This window comes from Hipposideros armiger, unplaced genomic scaffold, assembly GCF_001890085.2.
Source record: "Hipposideros armiger isolate ML-2016 unplaced genomic scaffold, ASM189008v1 scaffold_733, whole genome shotgun sequence".
NCBI classification, from domain to species: domain Eukaryota; kingdom Metazoa; phylum Chordata; class Mammalia; order Chiroptera; family Hipposideridae; genus Hipposideros; species Hipposideros armiger.
In genome coordinates, this window is record NW_017732083.1 from 523,145 (window position 1) to 546,719 (window position 23,575).

The following is a 23,575-nucleotide window of genomic DNA, read 5'->3' on the forward strand; positions in this document are numbered from 1 at the left end:
AGGTCTTTGATCCATTTTTAATTAATTTTGGTACATGGTGATAGATAGCAGTCTAGTTTCATTCTTTTGCATGAGGCTTTCCAATGTTCCCAGCACCATTCATTGAAGAGGCTTTTCCCCCTCTGTTGTATGTTTTTGGCTCCTCTGTTGAAAATTATCTGTCCATATTTATGTGGGCTTATTTCTGGGTTCTCAGTTCTGTTCCATTGGTCTGTGTGCCTGTTTTTCCGCCAATACCATGCTGTTCGGATTATTGTTGCTCAGTAATACAAGCTAAAGTAAGGGAGTGTGATACCTCCAGCATTGTTCTTTTTTCTTAGAAGTGCTTTGGCTATTTGGGATCTTTTTGTAATTCCATACAAATCTGATGATTTTTTGTTCTATTTCTTTTTTTAAAATGCCATTGGGATTTTAATGGGGATTGCATTAAATCTGTATATTGCTTGGGGAATATGACCATTTTAACTATGTTGTTTCTTCCAATCTATGAACAGAGAATGTTTTTCCATTTCTTTGTGTCTTCGATTTCTTTTTAAAATGTCTTATAGTTTTCAGTGTATGTAGGTCCTTCACTTCCTTGTTAAATTTATTCCTAGGTATTTTATTCTTTTTGTTGCAATTACCAAAGGAATTGTTTGTTTTTGTTTCTTTCCCCCCATTTCTTTTTCTGAGGTTTCATTGTTAGTATATAGGAATGCAACAGACTTTTTGTATGTTGATTTTTGTAGCCGGCAACTTTACAGTGTTCGTTTATTTTTTTAATAGATTTTTGGTGGAGTCTTTAGGGTTTTCTATGTAAAAAATCATGTCATTTGAAAAAAGTGAGAATTTAGCTTCTTCATTCCCAATTTGGATGCCTTTTATTTCTTTCTCTTGCCTGATTGCTCTGGCTAGGACTCCCAATACTATGTTGAAAAACAGAGGTGATAGGGGAAGCCCTGTTGTGTTCCTGAATGTAGTGCAAAGGGCTTTAGTTTTTCACCGTTAAGTATGATATTAGCTGAGGGTTTGTCATATATGGCCTTTATTATGTTAGGGCGTTTTCCTTCTATACCCATTTGATTCAGTGGGAAACCTACAGTTGTTATCTTTTCTATTGTGCAGTCTTTCTACAGTCTCAGGCAACATTAATCCCTTCTTCTTTCCATTTTGTTCAGATCTGGTGATATCACATTGAATCATAACATTTGCCTACATGTTTGTCTTTATCTCTCCTTCTTACAGATTGTGGGCTTTTTGAGAGTTTGTGAACCATGTTTCATCTCTGCATTTCCCCCACCTCCTTTATATCTATGCCAATTGACACTCAGCAAATGTTTGATGAATGTGTCTGGATGGCATATAAGTGTTTAGTATGCATTTGATTTATAGCATAGAGAGTCACAGAAAAATCTTTTAGGAGTGTGAAATGTCCTCAGTGGATGGTAGAGTGACTACTTATTCTTGGTCACACTCAGGCCACGCTCTCTCTTCCCATATAGGTAAATGTGTCACAAGATAAGCATGGTAGACACCAAAGTTGGCAGGGAAGCTCCTAGGAACTGACCCCAGGAATAAATTATAAGCACAATCACTTTCAGGAAACAGAGGATTTGAAGTTTATAATTGACATTTGCAGGCAGAGCTGGCTTAACAGCAATCCTAGAAATGGGAGTACAGCCTGCCAAGAATTCCCAGCCATTGGCTTAGAGAGGTCCCTGGTAAGTTCATGCTACAGAAGTGACCATTATACAGTTCTCAGACAACAAAAGAAAACAGCATTTACTGCTGGTGACAACAGGTTCTAATAATAAAAGGTTCCAGGGAAGGCCAACCTTCTCTAACTGGTGATTAGGGAAAGATCTCAGAGGGCAGAGCCTGAAAGGAAGAGCCATTCTACAATTGTGTTTTGAACTTCAGCACCACGTTTAAATAAAGGAGGGGAAATACAGGAGATGAAGATTAAGCCCAATTACAATTTTGGGGGGAATCCACATTAAATGCATTTTTCTACCACCACCTGAGTGTTAACTGTATAGACACTCCTAAAGTCATTAAGATTTTGCTTAACCCCAAGGATACCTTTTGAATTTAAATAACCCCTTCCAGTATCCCTAAAAGAGGGGTTACAAAATTGAAGTGAGCTAGTTAATAGACAAACAGGGTTTGTCTTATTTCCCTAAGAGACCTAGGATGGTCTCTGCCGCCACCTAACAACCCCATGGGCACCGAAAACCTCCAAATCAATCATATGTTTAACACATTGTCACATGTTGGTACTTAGGGAATGGGTCTGCAATGAAGGTGCGGATCTTATTTTACAACCATGATTCCTGGGAAGGGTTGGGGGATGGGGGACAAGGCAGCTATCACAGCATTTAGCAATTTAATGTGTTTTAATGTAACGAATTGCTTAAAAATATGACTTATGCCCTCATTCCATAAACACTGACTGAAAACCTACTGAGTTTCAGGCACTATGCCTGATGCTGGAAACACAAGGGTGAATGAGACAACAGCACTGAACTTAAGCAGCACATAGTCTAATAAAGGATACAGAGGGTTAGAAAAAAACCTGTCTCCTCTTCCACCCCTTGACTTAGCTGCTCTCTCAAAGGTCATCAGTGTTCCCCTGCTGGCCAAGTTCAGTGACCTCGTTTTTAAGAATCAGACTTCTTGGAAATCTTATTCCTGTGACATTTGAGGGAGGACCTGATTGAATTTAAAGACCAAGCCCTGCAAATATCTAGGGAAGAGCTTTCCAGGCAGAGAAAGGAGCAAGTGCAAAGGCCTTGAAGTAGCAGCAGGCCTGGGCATAGGGCAGAACAATAAAATATGAAGTCAGACAAGGAACAGGAGCCAGACCATGCAGGGCCTGGCAGACCATGGGGAGGCCACTGTCTTGTATTCTTTATGAGATAGGGTGCCAGTACAGAGTTTTGAACAGAGGAGTGACAAGATCTGAATTAACATTTTAAAAGTATCATCGCCTTGGTTACTGAGTGGAGAACAGGCTATAAGAGACCAATGGTGGAAAAAGGGGAGCCAGCCAGGCGGCTTTTACAGCAGAAATGATGGTTGCTTGGACGAGCATGGCAAAGGAGGTGGTGGTGGTCATATTCCAAACAGATTATGAAGGCAGAGTAGACAGAAGTTGCTAATGAATTAGATGTGGCCTAGAAGAGGAAAATAAATGTGAAAGACACACTGAGGATTTTAGCCTGAGCAACTGAAAAGCCAGAGTTGCCATTTACTGAGGTGGGACAGATTGTGAGAGGCACGTTTTGGGGGAAAGTCAGAAGTTTGTTTGGGGGCAGGTCAAGTTTGAGATACCAGTTACGCTTCCCAGTGGAGATATGGAGTGGGATGTTGGTTTATATGGGAGCCAGGGGAGCATTCAGGCTGGAGATGCACATGGAAGCCTAGCCTGTGCCCAGCCTTTCAGCATCTTCTCTAAGCAGAAGGCACATAACTCAACCAACACCATCAGCCACTTGGTGTAAGAACAAGCTTGCCTGCAGCTAGCGTGGCCTCCTCAACTTCTTCCTCACACATCATGCTCACCCTGGACTTTGTGTCAGGACCCACCTGGCCTGCAAAAGTGGGGGTTCTAGTGATGGCAGAGCCACTTAGTGATGAGTGTGACATGGTTTCTGTTACCTTGATGAGCCATCTTTCACTGAGGAAATACATTTTGATGGAGTTACTTTACTTCTAACATGTATTAGCACCAAAATGTGAAGATCTGAATAAGTTCAAAATGGCATCCTAGATGCCATGGAAGTTTCTTGACAGACCAACTACCAATAAAATTCAACTGGAGAGCGACCTACTATCAGGCCATGCACCCTTAAACTAAACCCTTGGGGTATTTATTTTAAGGGGAGAAGGTAAATTGTAAGCAAAGCAAGAAAACCATAATGTTTTGTTTCTTGCCAAAACTGATGAAAGTGAAATAAACCAGATGCTAAAACCTGTCTGAAGCCTCATCTTTTTGTTGCACTGGGTTTGTCTACTAGGTACATTGTTAGCTCCTTATGAAAGTCATTCCCTGGCTGGGAACTTGACAAGTACTAATTATTCTCATCAGTTCCTCAGCCTTGCAAATAAGACTCACAAAAGTTTAAAAGTGGTAAAATTTGAAAGCCTGGGGAACACAGTGTGCTCAAAAAATATCAACACAGACAGGTATCCAGACAGAAAGTTGGGCAAGAAAATGTATTGTGGTTTATTTGAGTTTTCTCATTCTCAAGTGGTAAGAGGAGCTATTTTCTACCCCTCTCTGAGAGAGGTTCTTTTGGGGGAGCTAAGGTAATGGTCATATGTACGAAGCCTGGCATCTCAGTTCTCCTTCCATTTGGGCATCAGGGGCCATTTACAGATCCTCACACAACTACTCCTCTGAGCCCGTGGAGGAAAGAGAGATGGCCAAGCCAGTCAGAAAATGACTCAACAGTGGCCCCCAGAAAGCTGGGCCAGTGCCAGGCAAAGAAATGTTGCCAATTCCTCAGATCAACATGGCAATAGCAAAAGCAATTAGATAATTTTGTGGCTCTGGCTGGTGCCCTTTGTGATTCACGGTCTATTGGCCCATCCTAATTTTGGTCTTCTTTTTTGTTAAGCTAACACATGCCTGTATGTGGACAGCCTGTCTATTTGCATGCCTGCCCACCTGCTTGCCTTTTAATTTACCTAAGAATAGAACTAGAGAGTTGATAAGTTCTATAGTCATCTTCTAGCACATCCCTCATTTTATAGATGGAGAAACTGAGGCCCAGAGAGAAGTGAGTTAACCAAGATCTCACCGTGAATTTCACAGAGTTGGAATGCCATCCTAGGTTGGCTAGTTTTCAGTTCTTGGTCTCTGTCCATCTCTGACTCAGCCTCTTGCTACTTTGTCTCTTTATCTCTGCATTTCTGCTCCTCTCTCTGTCTTTGCTCTTTCTCACATGCACGAGGTTTAGGAAATCAATTTTGATTTGGTATGTATCTTATTTTTTCGTCATGTTCTATCAAATGATCACAACCCTATTACATAAATACTTAATCAAACCCCAATAATTTACTGCATTGCCTCAGCTCCAAGCTTTGGTCATGTTTTGGTAATACCTCCGTTTGGTAAGAGGTCAAACAAAGCATCTTTATTATTCCACAGACGTTGCTTTCACCTGTGAGATTATTACTAGGAAATATCTGAAGGCTAGTTTCTTAAGTTAATTTTTATGATACATCTTTTATCCTCAAGTTGACCCTGATTTTAGAGTATTTGAAATACTATGCATATTTCCCCATGGCAAATCGAGAATCCACATTTAATTTGATCTATACTTTCCAATGTAACTTGTTGATAGTGGAAAAAAAGAATATTGCTTGCTCTCTCATCCCAAATTTAAAAAATAACACTGTAATCTATTGCATATTATATACAAAATAGCTTTCAACTTGAAAAGTCACAAAAAGAGAGAGAACACTCTTTTAGAGGTTTTACAAATCCTGTAGAATGTGACTTGCCACTTTCTGTTTTCTTCAAATTTATATGCAAAGGGAAATAACATATTAGGTATGATGGATATTCTTTCCAGTTTGTTGTCTGTTTTAGATTATAAGCTCCCAGAAGACAGGGTTATCTTAATCCTCTGCCCAGTGCCTATTTAGTGTCCTATGTAAACAGGCAATGAATCTGTGCTTTTGGCTCAGCTGCAGTTGCTGCTAGAAATGGAGCTGGTGTTGCAAAAAGAAAAAGAAAAGAAAATCAAAACTGGTCAGCTGAGAGGTATTCTGACCCAGTTTGGTTCTACATTTAAGGAGAAACTTTAGACTATTCCCTGTAAAGCCTACTTATTTTGAAGGTAGATCTCACCATTCTACCTGCCTTTAAAAATTGGCAAATACGAGTAGATTTATTACATATGCATATGAATCATGCCAATGCTGCAAAGAGATTTATTTGAGGTAAAGAAAATGAGCATACCTGCTTCATCATTTGCTATAACAACTCATAGAATAGTTCCCTCAATAGCTTCTAACCCAGCAGCCTCAGCCCCTCAGCCCAGTGCAGACTCTTGGTGGCACCAACTGTACGCATTTACCGTTACATCAGCATGCACTCTGTTCCATCACAACATTGATTTCTGTCTCTGTGAGTACCATGAAGGTAGGATCTCTCACTGATTCGCCTCTGTACCCCCAGTGCCCGGCACAGTGTCTGGCACAGCAGTTGCTCAAGTACACACCCACTGAGCAGATCAATGCTTCTCAAAGGAGGGAGCTAAAATCACACTAAAGAAGCAATCACACAGCAACCATTGGCTTACTCCCATTTTATAAAACCATCTTTATTAGCTCTTCTTTAGTAAAGGCATTATCAACATTTCTAAAGCATATAGAATCACTGAAGGAAAGTGGTAAAAACCACTTAAGTTAGCACAAGAAAGAGCACACAAAGCATTTTTAGTTCTCCTGCCATGGCTTCCTTTGTCCGTTAAGCTCCATCTTAACATTGGTGCTTATAAACGTTTCCTCTTTTCAGAGATTCAAACTGACCACATCTCAACAAAATGGTGTGTTAGCATTCTACGGATTTATTTGCTACAAAATAGAATAAAGGAAATTTCACTTTATTTGGGCTAATAAAATGAAAAGACTAACTTAGAAGCTGTCATTATCAAAGTTCATGTATTACAACTGTATTACATAGCTTGGAATACCTCTAAATGTTCATTTTATATCCCACTCCTAATCCTATGGTAATTTTTACCAATGTAGTAGTTAAGGTACATTTGTCAATGATGACAAAGATTGACCAGAATTAAAGTGAGGCAAGGAAATAGAGACAGTGCTATTGATCACTACAGGTGCCTAAATGATGATTGAAGGAGAACACCCATTGCTTGAGTCCCTTCACTGCATTTGAAAACATGGAAGGTCTTATTAGTAGTCAGCATAGAATGTATTTTTATTGGCATGCAAAAAATATTACATTATTTACATATAACTCTCATTTCGGGGCAAAACCATTATCAATCAATTTGATCTTCTACTATATTTATGAGACCTGGCTCCATATCATTTTGATGCTTCCAATAATCATATACACCCACAAAGGATAAAATTTGTCCCCACAGAATTTATTCCCAAAGGTACACATTCCTTATCTAGCACTCTGCTTATTTCTTTCATAACACCTATCACAATCTGAGCACGTTTTACTGATTTGCTTGTTTGGGGTAGTCTATATCCACCACTAGAATGTAAGCTCCCTGAGAACAGGAACTTTACCTGTCTCATCTAATTGTCGAATCCCTAGTACTAAGAATAGCATTGGGTTATGGCAGGTGCTCAATAAATATACCTGTAAGAGCCGGCCGAGTGGCTCAGTTGGTTAAGAGCTCGCTCAAGAGTGCGAACTCTGAGCACCAGCGGTTTGATTCCTGGTTCGAGCTGAGCTGCTGCTGAGCTGCCAACAGCTGGCAGGATGGCTCAGCAAATAAATAAATAAATAAATAAATAAATAAATCTGTAATGACTGAATGAATTAATTAATAGTAAATCTTCAATCGCAGTACTGCATAAGCACCAAGTTGAAGGCTCCTTTCCGGTTTCCTCAAATCTACTGAAGGCCATCACCTGTTTCCTTCAGTCTCAGTATGATTCAGTGCCCACTGACCTATGATTAAAGGCTATGAGAACACAAGAATAAGAATACCTATTGCCAGGATGTGAAACACCTCCTCCATGAGAAAGGGAAATCAGAGATCTGTGCTTGAGGCTACAAGACAGAAGGCTGAGAAAGTGGACCATCCCCTCATTATCTCGCTTTCACTTTGCACTCAGGAATGCAATGCTTGGTACTCACATTAAATTATAGTTCATGTAGATTTAGTTTAAAAATCAACCTCAAGGGTATTATTTTATTAATAAATATTTTACTAAATATTTAAACTAAAAGGTGCTCATATAAAAAGGAATAAATGAGGCTTACAGAACTTTCCTGGTGCATGGCTTAATGTGAAATTTTATGATCATTGAGTATTAAATCACATGGCTCTTTAATGATATAACATTGTATGGTTTTCAGAGAACCTTCATCAAAAAGCTTCCATCCTATTTAGTTTTCCTGTAAAAGATTCCTGCATTTATAATTATAACTAATTAATTTTTGAGGCTTTCTCACTTTATTTCACCCCTTATGGATTTCAGAAAACCCTCTTGTGTTTCTTACATAACCAGAAATTAATTCTCATTAATTAGTCAAGAAAGGTTACTTGAGGAAAAGAATATCACAGTGACCACTTCCCCCTGCAGAGATTCTGAGGTAGGCTATTGTCTAAAGGGTGTTTGTGAGTCAGAAAATGGCTCCTGCCTAAAGCTTCACATAATGTTCATTTCTTCCCTGTAGCTTTTATTTCTTTTCATTCAAACAAGCTGTAATGGGCTTAAGAAACTCTTTATTTTACCTCATGCATCATCTATGACATTGTCAAATCAATTCATACGAAAAAAATGGGAGAAAGACTACGCACAGGCTCCTCATAAAGTCTCATGTGCATTTACATTTTAATATAGGAACAATCAGTAAAGGCCATTTAAAGGCCCATTTATGCCACTTTAGGATGACTCTGACATTCCACGGTGGCACATTAGCACCCTTCTTCTAGGGTTCCTGACAAATGAGCAAAAGCTCCCAGAAAAGAAGGTAAACTGTGCCCCGTGGCAAGCAGAAATCAAGTCTGAAATTGTAGAAGCCATGAGAAGAAAGACCAATGTGCTGCCAAATGCCATTTACACATGGTTGCTAGCATATCCACGGCCAAAATTATGAAAGTTGAAAAGTTTTCAAACCACATAAGGCCTTGATGAAGTCCTCTTATAATTCTAGTGTCTGGCTGACGAGGCAATGCTGAGCTGTCTGGAAAATCGATGGAGCAAATTGGACGTTAAGCCAGTGAAAGTGAAGGGAAAGGAAGCCCCATGGTGCCACAGTGACAGTCATTTTTTTCCTAGGTGCAATTTTAGGATTTCGAAGGGCCATTTGCCAAGTAGGAAATATTTCAACTCTAGAAGGGGAATGGAAATAATCTAGTGATTTCTAACTTGTGAAATAGTATTCTCCATTTTAAGTGCACATAAGATCTCCTGTGATATATAGTTGTACTACAAACACCTTAGACAAGACAGTGAGCCCAAACTAATTGAAAATATTGCAGACAAAACACCATCTAGAATAGTGAAATAGAAAGATAAAGCAGAGACAACAAATATACTTGGAAAAGGATTCAAAGTACTGAAATAAAAGACATTTCAATCTTTTGATGGAGAACAGACGATAGCTGTAATTAAGAATGAGCATTAAAGAGATGGTGTATACATTTAACTGTGGGTCCTCAGTCTATAGCCACAAACCTCATTTTCTTCATTTCAATGGAATCTTGCCTTTTAGGCTCTATTTCCAATCCAGACACTCTCTCCTCTGTGTGACCTTGTACTATTTATCAGCTGGCCCTAAACCCTCAGAAACAAAATGCGCTTTACCGATTTCTAAGAGATTTTGCCCACCTTCATTGACAAAGGTTTTTGAGAATAATGAATTACAAGTGCTGTGAACATAAGTAGCACCAAGAATTAAACAGCAAAAGCAAGTAAATAAGCAAGCAAAATATACCAGCTAGCATAAGTAATTACAAATCAAGGTACTGGACAAGATGCAGTTGACCTGAGTTCTAGTCCTGAGTTGGCCAACAACTTGTTGTGTGTACTTAGATAAGTCATTTTCTTGGAGGGTACCTATCTCCTCACCTGTACAACATTACAGCCTTTTAAATTAGAACTCCCTGGGCTGTCTTCCTCACCTCTTTCCATAAATCTCACTCTTCCTCTAAGTCAAGATTTTGTGACTGTAAATAAGACATGCATCTTACAGAGTTCCCAAACCCTCTTGGATTCTCTTATCCTTCATATTCTCTTACCACAGAACGATGCCCAGCCTTTCTCTGGATTTGTAAAAGATTGCATTCTTAAAATCTAGTCATAAAGCTGATTCTTGTGTTTAGAACATAGCTGCGTAATAAGTGGAACAGTGGCAACATAGAAGGGAGTCACAAGGGCACTTCCAATGTTGGTAAATTTCTATCTGTTCCACCTCCAAACCCACCCTTCCTGCTGCCCCAACTTCTTTCACAAAGTCCAGTGCAACAGATGTAGGAAGGTGTGGAGAAGTTAGGGATGGCACGCTTTCTAACTTACACTTCAATTCCTAACTGGGCTTCGGGTAGGTGCTGAGGAAGACTGTCATTTTGAAGCCAACTTAGAATACCTTCCTTTGTTTTAGTGGTATTTGGTTCTTTTTTAAGATTTCCTGTGAGCAAGCTGAAAAGACAGTGAACTTTCAGATGTTCACATATAAAAAGCTGACCATTTCATCTGTGGCACTGAATTGTTGCCCTAGCTGGCAGAGGTTAAAACAAGAAGCAATGTTTTAACTTCTTGTGACATTTACAAGAATTGTAAAGCTCGCTTTTGCTAGAAAACTTATGCGTAATCTAAGCAGCTCTGATACACTGGAAAAAGTTCCTACATACCTATTTTATAAAATTAAACAGAAGGCTGGGAAGGAATATTGGCCTATGTCTCTGAAAACAACTAATTGTACCACTTTAGAGCTAGAAAGAATGTTAGGGATTGTCTATTTTGAACACTGGTTTTGGAGGTGAAGAAATAAGCTCAGAAAGAGGCAGTGACAGGTTTTAGGTCATACAGTTCATTTGTAGTGGTGAAGACTGGGACCCATGGGCTCTTCCCTCTACAGAAGTAGGCAAAGCCAAATGCCACCACAATGTCTAACCTTTAATGCTTGGGGTTTTCTTTTAACAGGTAGTTTGCCTTCAGTAGCAAAAATGCTTTGAGTAATAAAGTAAAATATCCCTGAGGGATTAGTAGTCCCATTTACATTCTATGACAGGGAAGAGGACGAACTTGAAGAATTCTATGGTGACAAGAACAAGAAAAGTGTGGAACAGAAGTATAATAAGGAGGGTATATTGGGTTTTACTTCAGGACTAGCTATCGGAAGGTGGTCCTAATTATAGCATGGCCAGATGCAATAAAATTAGAATTGGTTCCAAATCCAGGAAAGTATGAAATAGAGGAAACCAAAGGGCTCAAACAAACTGTTGGTGAAGTCTGCAAAACCAATAAAATAAAAAATCAGATTTCACTTTGATCAGTCCCCACCCATCCTAATCATTCACTGTTCACTTTATTTTATTGTCCCCATGACACATAAACTCTCTGGGATTAGTTTGTTCATTTACTTGTATACTTGTTTATGTTCAGTTTCCTTCAACATGTACATACACACACACCCCTTAGGAAACACAAGAACAAGGACCTTTTCTGTCTAATTGTTCCCAGTGCCTAGAATAGTGCCTGGAACTTAGAAAGTGCTCAGTGGATACATATTAAATGAATTAATTTGAGAAAAGTAAAAAAAGTTAGACTATGGTTGATACAAATTGTGAGAATAAAGACATTCAAGATTATAAATTCAGGGATGTTTTTATTGTTCTTATTTCCAGTCAGAATAAGAGAAGTGCATCAATGACTCTAACCCATTTAGGGCAAAGGAAATAGGAACACTGTTCAATCTGTGCACCATTATTATGAAAGGTTTTGTGCCTTGAGGGTTCACAGAGGGTGTTGGCATAGTGGAAGAGGGGTGGTGCCATCTACATATCTATAACAGGAGCTCTGAGGCATCAAATTAGGTTTTCAGGATTACAAATGCAATGAGGGGCCTTTGGAACCTGAGAGTGATGGGAAAGGGACTTTGAAATTGACAACTATTACCAAGAACACTTGACTTTTAAGACTTACAAACAAAGAGCATACTAAATTTCTAAAGAGGAAGCTGGGGTGCACAAGTGAAGGCAGGAAACCTGCCTGATTTACTAAACCATTGCAATTTGTAAGGTAAGATGGCTTCGGAATATTCCATAGGGCGGTATCTCAACTGGGAGGGATTTACTTAATTTTGGGAAGGTGGGGGATGGGGCCACACTTCAAAAAGAATGTTGTTCCAGATGTTCCAGTCAAGATGGTTAAGTAGGTAAATACTATGCTTGGCTCCACTCACGACCACCTCAAAATTACAACTAAACTACAGAACAACCATCATTGAGAATCGCCTGAAGTGTAGCTGAACAGAAGTCCTACAACTAAGGACGTACAAAAGAAGATACCTTGAGACTGGTAGGAGGGGTGGAGAGGCGAGAAAGGCTAGTTCCACAACCATATGTAGCAGGTAAAATCAGGAAGGTTATCTTGGCTACAGGGTTCTCACTGGAAGAGTGATGGGTCCCAGCCCCAAACCAGGCTCCCCAGACCAGGGTTCCAGTGCTGGGGAGAGAAGTCCTCATAACTTCTGGCTGTGAAAACCAGCAAAGATTGTGGCTGAGTGAGACGGAGGGCAGCTTCAGTCCCAGGCATTCCTTTTAAAGGGCCCACGCATGGACTTACTTGCTAACAAACTCACTCATTCTGAGCTCCTGCACAGGGGCAGCAGCTAGAAAGGTGCCAGGGACATATGAGAAGGAACTGAATTGCTTGGCTTCAGCGCAAGAGCTGGAGGGGCATCTTTCTCCCAGATAGAAGTGCTGGCACGATCTGTTATTTCTTAGTTCAGTCCTCCTCACTCCTATTGTAGCACGGAGACGCAGTCAGTCACCATATCTGAGTTTCCATCAACCTGGCTAACACTATTGACCCCACCGAGGTGATTCCCTGAGACCGTGCCCCACCTAACTTGCGGGGGCACCCAAGCCACTTCCAGTGGTTTTTTTTGTATAAACAGCCTGTATTGGCTCCTGCTGCAATCCACAAACCACAAACAAGTGCCATCTGTCCTCGGCATGCCCTGTACCTCTTGCTGAGCAAATTCAAGCCCAACATTGGTGACAGCCAGCCTTGGTTCATGGCTTGGCCTCCCAATGCACCTCCAAGCCAAACACAGGTGATTGCCATCTGTGGATTCTTTTGTGACTCATGCCAGGTGGCCTGAGGCAAAGTACAGGCTGTGGCTAAACTTGGCCTACAGCAGGGTCCCTCCCAGGAGGCCCTGGGGCTGGTGGCCAGCTTCAGACCAAGTTGGAGCACCACCCAGCTGCTTCCATGGACCACACGCGAGAGCCCTGCTAAAGCAAATCCTGCTCTGTAGGGTCACTCTTGCACAACAGCTCCTCCACTATAGTCATGGCCAGTACTCACAACCAATCAGTCTGAGGGTCAACCCCTCCCAATAATGTGCAAAGAGCAACCAAGGCTCAACTACAACAGGAGGGTACACACAATTAACACAAGGGACACACTTGGAACACATGGCTCAGGTGACAAGGGAAACTGCACTATTGGGTCCCACAGCACACTAACTACATAAGGCCACTCTACTAAGACTGGGAGACAGCAGCCCCACCTAATACATAGACACAAACAGAGGGAGGCAACCTAAATGGGGAGACAAAGAAACATGTCCCAAATGAAAGAACAAAACAAAGTTCCAGAAAAAGAACAAAGAAAAAAAAAACTGGAGACAAGCAGTCTACCAGATGTAGAGTTCAAAACACTGGTTATAAGGATGTTCAGTGACCTCAGGGAGAACTAAAACAAAGAGATGGGAATCATAAAAATGGAGATAGAAATCATAAAAAAAATGATGAATCAGAAATTAAGAATATAATAACTGAAATGAAGAATACATTAGTTGCCAACTGGTGGCAGGATGGTTCAGCTAAAAAAAAAAAAGAATACATTAGAGGGAAGCAACAGTAGATTAAATAAAGCAGAGGATCAAATCAGTGATGCAGAAGGCAAGGTACTAGAAAACACCCAATCAGAATAGCAAAAAGAAAAAAATAATAACCAAAAAAAGTGAGGAGAGTTTAAGGTGCCTCTGTGACAACCTCAGGCATACCAACATTCGCATCATCGGGGTACCAGAAAGAGAAGAGAGAGAGAGCAAGGAACTGAAAACCTATTTTAAAAAATAATTATGGAAAGGTTCCCTAACCTGGCAAAGAAATAGACATACAATCCTAGACTGCTCATAGAGTCCCAAAAAAGATGAACTCAAAGAGGCCCACACCAGGACACATCATAATTAAAATGCCAAAGGTTAAATACAAAGAGAGGATCTTAAAAGCAGCAAGACAAAAGCAGTTAGTTACTTACAAGGGAACTCCCCTAAGACTATCAGCTGATTTCTCAACAGAAAATTTGCAAGTCAGAAAGGAATGGCACGAAATATTCAAAGTGATAAAAAGAAAGGACCTACAATCAAGATCACTCTACCCAGCAACATTATCATTTAGAATAAAATGACAGATAATAAGCTTCCTAGACTAGGGAAACCTAGAGGAGTTCGTCACCACCAAACCAGTATTACAAGAAATGTAGAGGGAAGGGGAGGAAGAGAACAAGATGAGGAAGAAGGAAAAAAAGAAAAAATGAATAATAAAATGGCAATAACTACATATCTATTAACAATTACTTGTTTTTTTAAAGGTTTTTATTGGAGAATTGGGGAAGGGGAACAGCTAAGTTGTTGTCCTTCAGTCTTAGTTGTGGAGGGCACAGCTAGCTCAGCTCCAGTCCAGTTACCATAGGGCCACCCATCGTCAGCTCACAGTCACTCAGCTCAAGATGCTGTGTTCAATCTTAGTCGCGGGTAGGCATAGCCCACCATCACATGCGGGAGTCTAACTGGCAACTTTGTTGTTAGGAGCACGTGCTCTCACCAGCTGAGCCATCCTGCCACCTGTTGGCAGCTCAGGGGCAGCTCAGCTTGGGCGCAGCTCACTGACCCATGTGGGAATCCAACTGGAGACCCTGTTGCTCAGAGCTTGCACTCTTAACCAACTGAGCCACTCGGCCGGCCCAACAATTACTTTCAATGTAAATAGATTAAATACTCCAATCAAAAGATATGGTGGCGGAATTGATAAAAAAGAAGACCCTGACATATGTTCCCTACAAAAGACTCACTTCGGATCAAAAAACACACAGAGACTGAATTAAATGGATGGGAAAAGACACTCATGAAAACGTAAACAACAGCAACAAAAAAAGCTGGAGTAGCAATACTTATACCAAACAGAATTGACTTTAGAACAACAGCTCTAACAAGAGACAAAAAAGGACCCAGTAATCTCACTTCTGGGTCTTTATCCAAAGAAAACCAAAACACCACTTCGAAGGGACATGTACATCCATATGGTCATTGCATTATTATTTACAATAGCCAAGATATGGAGGCAACCTGGGTAACCTTCAATGGATGAATGAGTAAAGAAGCGGTGATACATATATACAATGGAATATTATTCAGCCGTTAAAAAAAAGAATGAAATCTTGCCATTTGCAGCAACATGGATGGACCTAGAGGATATTGTGCTGAGTTGAATAAGTAGGACAGAGAAAGACAAATACCGTATGATTTCACGTGTATGTGGAATCTAAAGAACAAAATTAATGAACAAAACAGAAAAAAGTCATAGATACAAAGAACATTTTGATGGTTGACAGATGGGAGGGGGTTTGGGGGTGTGGGAGAAATGGGGGAAAAGATTGAGAACTACAAATTGGTAATTAGGAAATAGTCATGGGGATGTAAACTACAGCATAATGAATATAGTCAATAATATTGTAATAACTATGTATGGTGTCAGATGGGTACTAGATTTATCAGGGTGATAACTTCGTAAGTTATATAAATGTTTAATCACTATGCTGTACACCTGAAACTAATATAATATTGTATGTCAACTATAATAGAAAAATGAAAATATTATTTTAAAAAATCAAACAAAGAAGCAAAGAATATTGTTCCCTGTGCTAAAGCTGTAAGTTAGGCCTGAAGTTTCTTTAAGAATAGCTCATTTACAAAGAATTCTCCTAGCAATACTACATACATTAACCAAGATGTGTTTATCCATTTACTCTAATTAAGTTTTAAGGTTAGACATAATCATTCTTACTCTGGCCTGAAACACTGAAAGTCAAGTAGAAATGTAAAATCCCAAAGTAATTAAATATTTACTAAATTTAAAGGAAGTAATCAATTTCTAATTTGAATTTATGTACATTCTTTCCCCACTTTAGCACTGTCTTATTTCCCTTAAGTTCCTCTTTGGTCATTAAGATTGTCAGCATGGTTATAGTCATTCAATAATTTGTCACATGCTACAGATATTTCTAGACCAAATTAAATTCTCGATGTACTTGTACATAACTAAAGAAAAATATATTAACCACTTAAGGATAAAGACTCTATATGTCCTATATTCATAACCCATTGCTCCAAAGAACATGGCATCTAGTAGTTGTTCAGTAAATATGTGCAGAATTAATGAAAGAAAAAAATCTATGTCCACTCTGATAGAATTATTTTCACACACTCAAAAGCTCAGGCATAGTTGGCCTAGCGTGTGTGTATGTGTCTATGCATTCACGTGCTCTCAAAATTCCCACATGCTCATCTTTCAGGTTGAAGACATTATCCTTCCTCTTGGCATGTGTGTTTGTATAACAAAACACTAAAACAAAATTAACCATACAAACTGTTCCAAGAAAGCTAATTTTAATTAACATTCCCCTGAAACACGCCAGCACCTTCCAGCACCTAAAAATTGAACTCAATTTTCATTAGGAAACCTGTTCCCTTCCTCCCTAGAAAACATACACTTTGTATATCTCCAATTCATATTAAGAGAAATTCAGTTCACTTGAAATTCCGTTTGCTTTCCCTGGAAAGCTCATTTCGAACCACTTTCCTTACTTATATTACCTTTACTTCTGCTCAGACTAATGCCCAGCACTTCTTCCTTGTTTCCAACACTTTGTACTTCTTGAAGCTAGATTTCCCCCATCTGCATTCCTGATGCAGGTTGACAAAAGCCAGACTATGCTTCAGCCTCCTGGGATATCCTGCCCTGGAGATGCTCAGCGAGCAACTGGAAGTGGGAGTTGGCCTGGAGTTCCGGAATGAGTTAAGGATGGGAGAGGTCAATTTCGGAATCACTAGTGTAGAGGTGAAAGGTGAAGCTATATGAGGAGATGAAATTACCCTGAATGAGAACATAGGAAGAGAAGAGAAACAGATCAATGACAGGACCTTGGGAACTGCTTCATTTTAAAGGGGCAAGGGGGACGGAGAGGGTGTGTGAGTGTGCACGTGCATGCATGCGCGCATGTGTCTGTGTGCGTGCGTGTAAAAGCGATTCCAACAAAAGGAAACTTAAGAAGTTGAGAAGACAGGAGGTGAACCAAAATAAATTATGAAAGCTTTCAAGCAAGACTGCCAGAACCTTCAAAGAGTTCAAGAAGAATGAGGCCAAAGAAGAAGCCATTGGCTTCTGAAACCTGGTGGTCACAGATAATCTTTAGGAAAACAGTCTTCTTAATGCTATTGTTATGGAATCTGAGTGCCCATATGCGGATGTATATGCATGTACAGGTGTATATGCATGTATTCCAAATCACTATAAGATTAAATATTAGTACTGAATGAGACTGGCACAGGGTATGTTGGATAGTGGTGGTAAAAACCACTACCATGTATTGATTGTTTACTATGTGCCAGTAACAGTGCTAAATACTTGATATGCCTAATCTCTAATCATCACAACTCTAGAAGGTGGCTACATTTTACATGTGAAGAAACTGAAAGCCCGCAGAAGTTCAAGAAATTACTCAAGGTCACACTGCTAAAGTGGCAGCCCCAGGATTGGACCCAAGAACAGTTTGACTCTAAAAGCCCATACTCTCAGTCACTGAAGCAACACTTCCACTATGCTGATGTTAGCTAGGTAATCTATGCATGAAGGGAAGAGAACTGATATTGGTTGAGTATTTCCTATTGTCAAGTGCTTTACATAAGATATCTCCTTTCACATATATACCATCAACATTACGTTTAGGTAAACTTTATGAAGGCATATTGAAAGAAATCTAATTCAGGTTTTTGGAAAATAAGCTTAAGCTGTATGATTAAAAAAAACAGTTATTAATTCAAATGTATTTACTACAATAGCTCCCAATGGTTTGAAAGGTAAAAAATAAGTGTGGCGTCATTGATTTGGTGGATGTTGCTAATATAAAATTACTGACAATCAAAGTCATCTGAAAAGTGAGGGAATTTGACAGAATGATCTTAAAGGCCCCCTCTAACTTTGACTTCCTATGATTTTCATATGAATGTATATGAATGTCTTAATGCCAATAATTTTAAAGCTATGGCATATGAAGTAGAATGTAAATGCAGCAGCAAAACTGGTTGGTATGTCAGCATCCTTTTATTCTTTAAATTTATAGAGCCTTACTGTTAAAATATTATAAAAATAGTCTGTTTGTTCAAGGCAGTGATTGCTAACTTAAACAGAAACTTGAAAACTCCATCACAAAATGATACACTGAAAATCCAACCAAATAATTTGCTTACAAATAACTGCAGACTTTATGATATAGCTGGCTGTAGGAGAGAGAGAGAGAGAGAGAGAGAGAGAGAGAGAGAGAGAGAGAGAGAGACAGACAGAGAGAGGGAGAGAGAGAGACACTCTGGCAATGGCAATTAATATTTTTGCTGTCTATAGAAAAACACATGAGGTTCTGGTCTCAAACAATTAGTNATTTCTATCTAAATTTTTCAGCTACCTATTCAAATTTTCCCAGTGAGTGACTGCACTGAAGACACTTTTGGAAGCACATTGCCTTACCTGGGAGTCCAGGTGGAGTATTCAATGGTGATCCGGGAAGATGTTACATGTTTATCAACCAAAAGGGAGAGCAGTCATCAGAAGTGAATCACAGGCCATGGGGGAAAAGGTAAAAAGAGAGAGAGAGAGAGAGAGAGGCAGACAGAGAGAGGGAGAGAGAGAGACACTCTGGCAATGGCAATTAATATTTTTGCTGTCTATAGAAAAACACATGAGGTTCTGGTCTCAAACAATTAGTATTGCAGTTAATTATGCATGTATGTAGCAATAATACAAGACATTTGGGATGGCTTCCACTGATTATTTCCTTCTTTCTCTGGACTACAAAATCTATTCAGACAACCAAATAATAGCAAGCACTTACGCAAATTTTAAATTATGAAGCAGAGATAATCATAATCCTGTATATTTATACAACAGCATGTACAATGGGGATTACCAAATGAATTGCTTTATTATTTTACTAGAGGCTGAAAAATGTGCTAGTCTTGCAAGTAGTTTTCATATATCATTCAGTCCACCAGAATTAAAAATGGCCCCACAGACATTTACCCAAGTCAATACTTTTCCATCCCTCTTTTCCTTTCTCACAGACTAAGACCTGGTATAAACTGCTCTGATAATAACTTCTGGTCAAAGTGATCAGCACAACAATAAAAACAAAGTATGTCAAGATTTGCTGTTATATAGCTGAACTGTTATAGAGAGATGGTTCTATCATGTAGCAAATTTTAAAGCAAAAAAAATATGTATGTATCTTAACATGTCCTGCATGAAAGCAATTATTGGGATAATAGTCCCTATGTTATTGACCTTAATGGTCATCTACTCTGTTTTATTTTACAGATGAGGAAATCAAGGCTCACAGCAGAGCTGGGGCAAAATCACCCCACTAGTTAGTAAGAGCACCAAGTATTCTTGCCACCGTGATATATCCAATCTATGACCTTTAAACACCCTCTCATACTAATATTGTGTGACTAGGTATTTGTGTGTCTATACCGTTTATCTCAATGAATTATAATCTGACTATAGAATTAAACACTGAACTTACTATTCTCAGCTGTCAAATAAACCCACTGAGGCCCTAATGGGAATGTGGAAGCCACATTACTGAAAGCTAAACTGGGCATCTAAGAAATGGCCCATCTATTCTCTTTGTATGAAAGTCTACCCTAGAGAAATCCCAAGGCTCCAGCCTTTGCTCTTGCTAACCTATTTGGCCAGGGAGCATAAGAAAAGATGTAGGTGGGTAGTAAGAGAATGTGAAGACACTGGTAAATATTTCTGGGCCAATAAGCCTGCAATAGGCCCAATATCATACTGGTGAGCATCATGATCTTACAAAACAATGTGCCACACAACTACAGCACACATTTACAAAATGGCTTATGATTCTCACAGCCTCTTCAGCACTGGTGGCTATATGATGGCACAGCGCGTGGTACACGGTTGTTGTCTGCAAAGGCACTAAACTGGAGCATTCTCAATACTCCCAACCCCACAGTTAGGAACTTTCCTGGATTTAATTAGATTTGCTCCGCTGACAGAGTTCATGTCATAAAGGCCCTTGGCTTATGGGATTACTCCACCTCACAAGTCTACATATTTACATACTTTAAAAGTCCTGGTATTTTCAAATAATTGATTTCCCTTCCATGAAATGCTGACCTAGGTGGCCCCTAAACCACCATCCAGCCTAGCAAACAGGCAGGCATGCCTGAAGCAGTGTGAGGTAAACATCATTGATGGTGGGGCCTTCTTCACAAAACGTTCCACTGTGTCATCTTACTTCAGCAAAAAGTAAAAGGAGCTAATGACCTGTTGCCCAACCATCTGTGGTGCTGGCCTTGAACATTCATCCCCTTCTGAACTAGGTCAGCTTTCAGACCTGAGACTATATGCCTGGGTGGCTTCAGCTGTTTTAAGCTAAAAATAGATTCCTGGAAAGAATTTGTCCAAGCCCAAAACCTAACTATTGTATTTAAATTAAACTGATAGGCAATGGAGAGTCCATTTATTCTAGCTTACTTGGGTTCACTTAAACTAAAAATATATTGTCACTTACCTTGCCGCATCTAAAATCTGAAAAATCCTCCACCTGTTAAAGGAACAGTAAAACCAGGCACTAGCAAGAGTTTGGCAGGAAATAAGTTAAAATAATAAAAGTTTTACACTTTGCTTTGATAGCATATTTTTTCAGAGTCCTAAACCACAAAGAAACAGCTCATGGATGGCTCCTCCACCTTGCTTCCCCCTTAGCTCTCTCAAGTAATGGGGAGATTAGGAATCAGAGTGGTGAAAGGGGCAGGGCGACACTAAGAGCCAGACCTTTGGAGGCCCTGTGGGCTGAGAATGATATAGATCCTACCACTTAGGATCATGCTAATTCCATTCCTTTTCACAAAAGGGATGGCCATTTATGCAAAACCCAAAAGGCAATGAATCAAACAAAACAAAACAAAACAAATGCTATAGCATCACTAAAATGAAAATGTCTGATTGAAAGGACCTAGGAGAAATTTACAGAGATTTTTCATATTATCGGGAATATATAAAAACACAAATAACAAAAGGAAAAGGAAAAAGAGAATGATCAGAATTTGCTGATGCTTTTCAAAAAGATGAAAATTCAAAGCACACAGAAAGTGATATATGTCATTACTCTAGTTCCTTCTACCCAAATGCAAGACATGCATCAAAGTAAGCAATGTGTCTCTCCAAGCAAAATAATGCTTAGCTGTTTTTACAATATATGTCTTAAGAATCACAGAAAACTAATTCTTCTATGTGAATTTCTGATATTACAGGGACTATAAAGTTGTGCATGCATGAGTCGATTACTAATTTGAGAGTTCAAATGGGCTCAGTTAGCTTTTGTTTTATTTATTTATTTTTTTGGATGAAAAATTTTTTAATTTTCATTTTTAAATTACAGTTGACATTCAATATTATTTTATATTAGTTTCAAGTGCACAGCATAGTGGTTAGACATTTTTATCATTTACAAAGTAATCCCCCCAATTGGTCTAGTACCCACCGGGCACTGTACTTAGTTATTATTATACAATATTATTAACTATATTGCCTATGCTGTACTTTACATCCCCGTGGCTGTTTTGTAACTACCCACTTGTACGTATTAATCCCTTCACCTTTTTCACCCAGCCCTCCAACACCCCTCCCATCTGGAAACCATCAGTTTGTTCTCTGTATCTATGAGTCTGTGTCTGTTTTGTTTGTTTGTTTATTTTGTTCTTTAGATTCCACATATAAGTGAAATCATATGATATTTGTTTTTTTGTTTCACTTATTTCACTCAGCATAATACCCTCTAGGTCTATCCATGTTGTTTCAAATGGTAAGATTTCATTCTTTTTCATGGCCAAGTAATATTCCATTGTATATCTATATCACATCTTCTTTATCCAATGGACTATTGATGTGCACTTAGGTTGATTTATAAAGAACTCATACAACTCAACACCAAAAAAATAAACAATCCAATTAAAAATGGGCAGGGGGGCCTAAATAGTTATTTCTCCAAAGAGGACATATGGATAGCCAATAAACATATAAAAAGATTATCAACGTTGCTAATCAGCAAAGAAATGCAAATTAAAACCTCAATGAGATATCGCATCACACCTGTTAGAATGGCTATCATCAGTAAACCAATAAAGAAGTGTTAGCGAGGATGTAGAGAAAATGGAACTCTTGTGCACTGTTGGTGGGATTGCAAATTGGTGCAGCCACTATGGAAAACAGTATGGCGGTTCCTCAAAAATTTAAAAATAGAACTACCATATGACCCAGCAATTCCACTGCTGGGTCTTTATCTGAAGAAATCCAAAAGACTAATTCCAAAGGATATCTGCATCCTCATGTTCACTGCAATGCTATTTACAATAGCCAAGATAAGAAGCTTTTGTTTTATATTAAGCAAGGGATACTATAGTGTGATGACACTTTCGTGCCCAAAGCATGTTATATGGCCTGTACATTTTCTTGAGAGAAGTGTTGCTTTACATTAAATATGTCTGGAGGCTTTAGAAGTGAGCTAAGAGAGACTTTTAATAGCATTATTAGCAACAGAGCCTTGCATCATCATTTGAGAAGCAATGTAAGGCCCTTGATCATCAGTTCCCAGTGTGGCTAAGCCCTCCTTCCTTGGTTCTGTGAGTTGTTAGAACTGCTGGAGAAGCAAGTGTTATAAGAAACTAAAGTGATGTACTTGGTGAGCCCTGATGTCAGATCAGTTAGACAAGACACCCCTATTAGCTGACTTTCCGTCTGGGGCCCTAGGTACTCCTCGTCTTCCATTCCAGCCCCAAGAAAGAAGTAAGCTAGTTTTCTAACCTATGGTATGACTTAGTCTTCCTATACAGTGAAGAGAGGCTAGTACTCCAACCGCTGCACTCAGCGTCATGAACAAAAAAATAACATAACGTTGGGTGAAAGATACAAAAAATACATATATACAAAAAACAAAACAAAACAAAAACCCATGAAGCTTTATGTTGATTCTTAGTAATAGAAAATTCCAAAGTCAAATATGTAGCACTTTCCAAAATCATAATTTTAAATTTACTGCACTAATAGAAATCCTCAAACAATACAAGTATGTACTTAATTGATTTATATGGGGACCGGACCAAATTTAACTTTAATTAAGAGAAACTATTGCCTCTTGAAAGTGTAATTTTTTAATTTCTATCTAAATTTTTCAGCTACCTATTCAAATTTTCCCAGTGAGTGACTGCACTGAAGACACTTTTGGAAGCACATTGCCTTACCTGGGAGTCCAGGTGGAGTATTCAATGGTGATCCGGGAA

At 39.2% G+C, this 23,575-nt stretch overlaps 1 protein-coding gene across 6 annotated transcripts in view; it reads right to left on the minus strand.

Annotated features, from left to right (window-relative positions):
- The window catches only part of HS6ST2 (heparan sulfate 6-O-sulfotransferase 2), a 369,569-nt gene that overhangs the window by 90,357 nt on the left and 255,637 nt on the right, over positions 1-23,575 (minus strand). For 4 of the 6 annotated variants that reach the window (XM_019627477.1, XM_019627475.1, XM_019627480.1 and 1 more), the window contains exon 3: positions 20,809-20,841. The exons of the other annotated variants lie outside the window; for them this stretch is intronic. In XM_019627477.1, the coding sequence (XP_019483022.1) occupies positions 20,809-20,841 (33 nt within the window). The remainder of the gene's footprint in view (positions 1-20,808; positions 20,842-23,575) is intronic. 6 annotated transcript variants of the gene reach the window in all.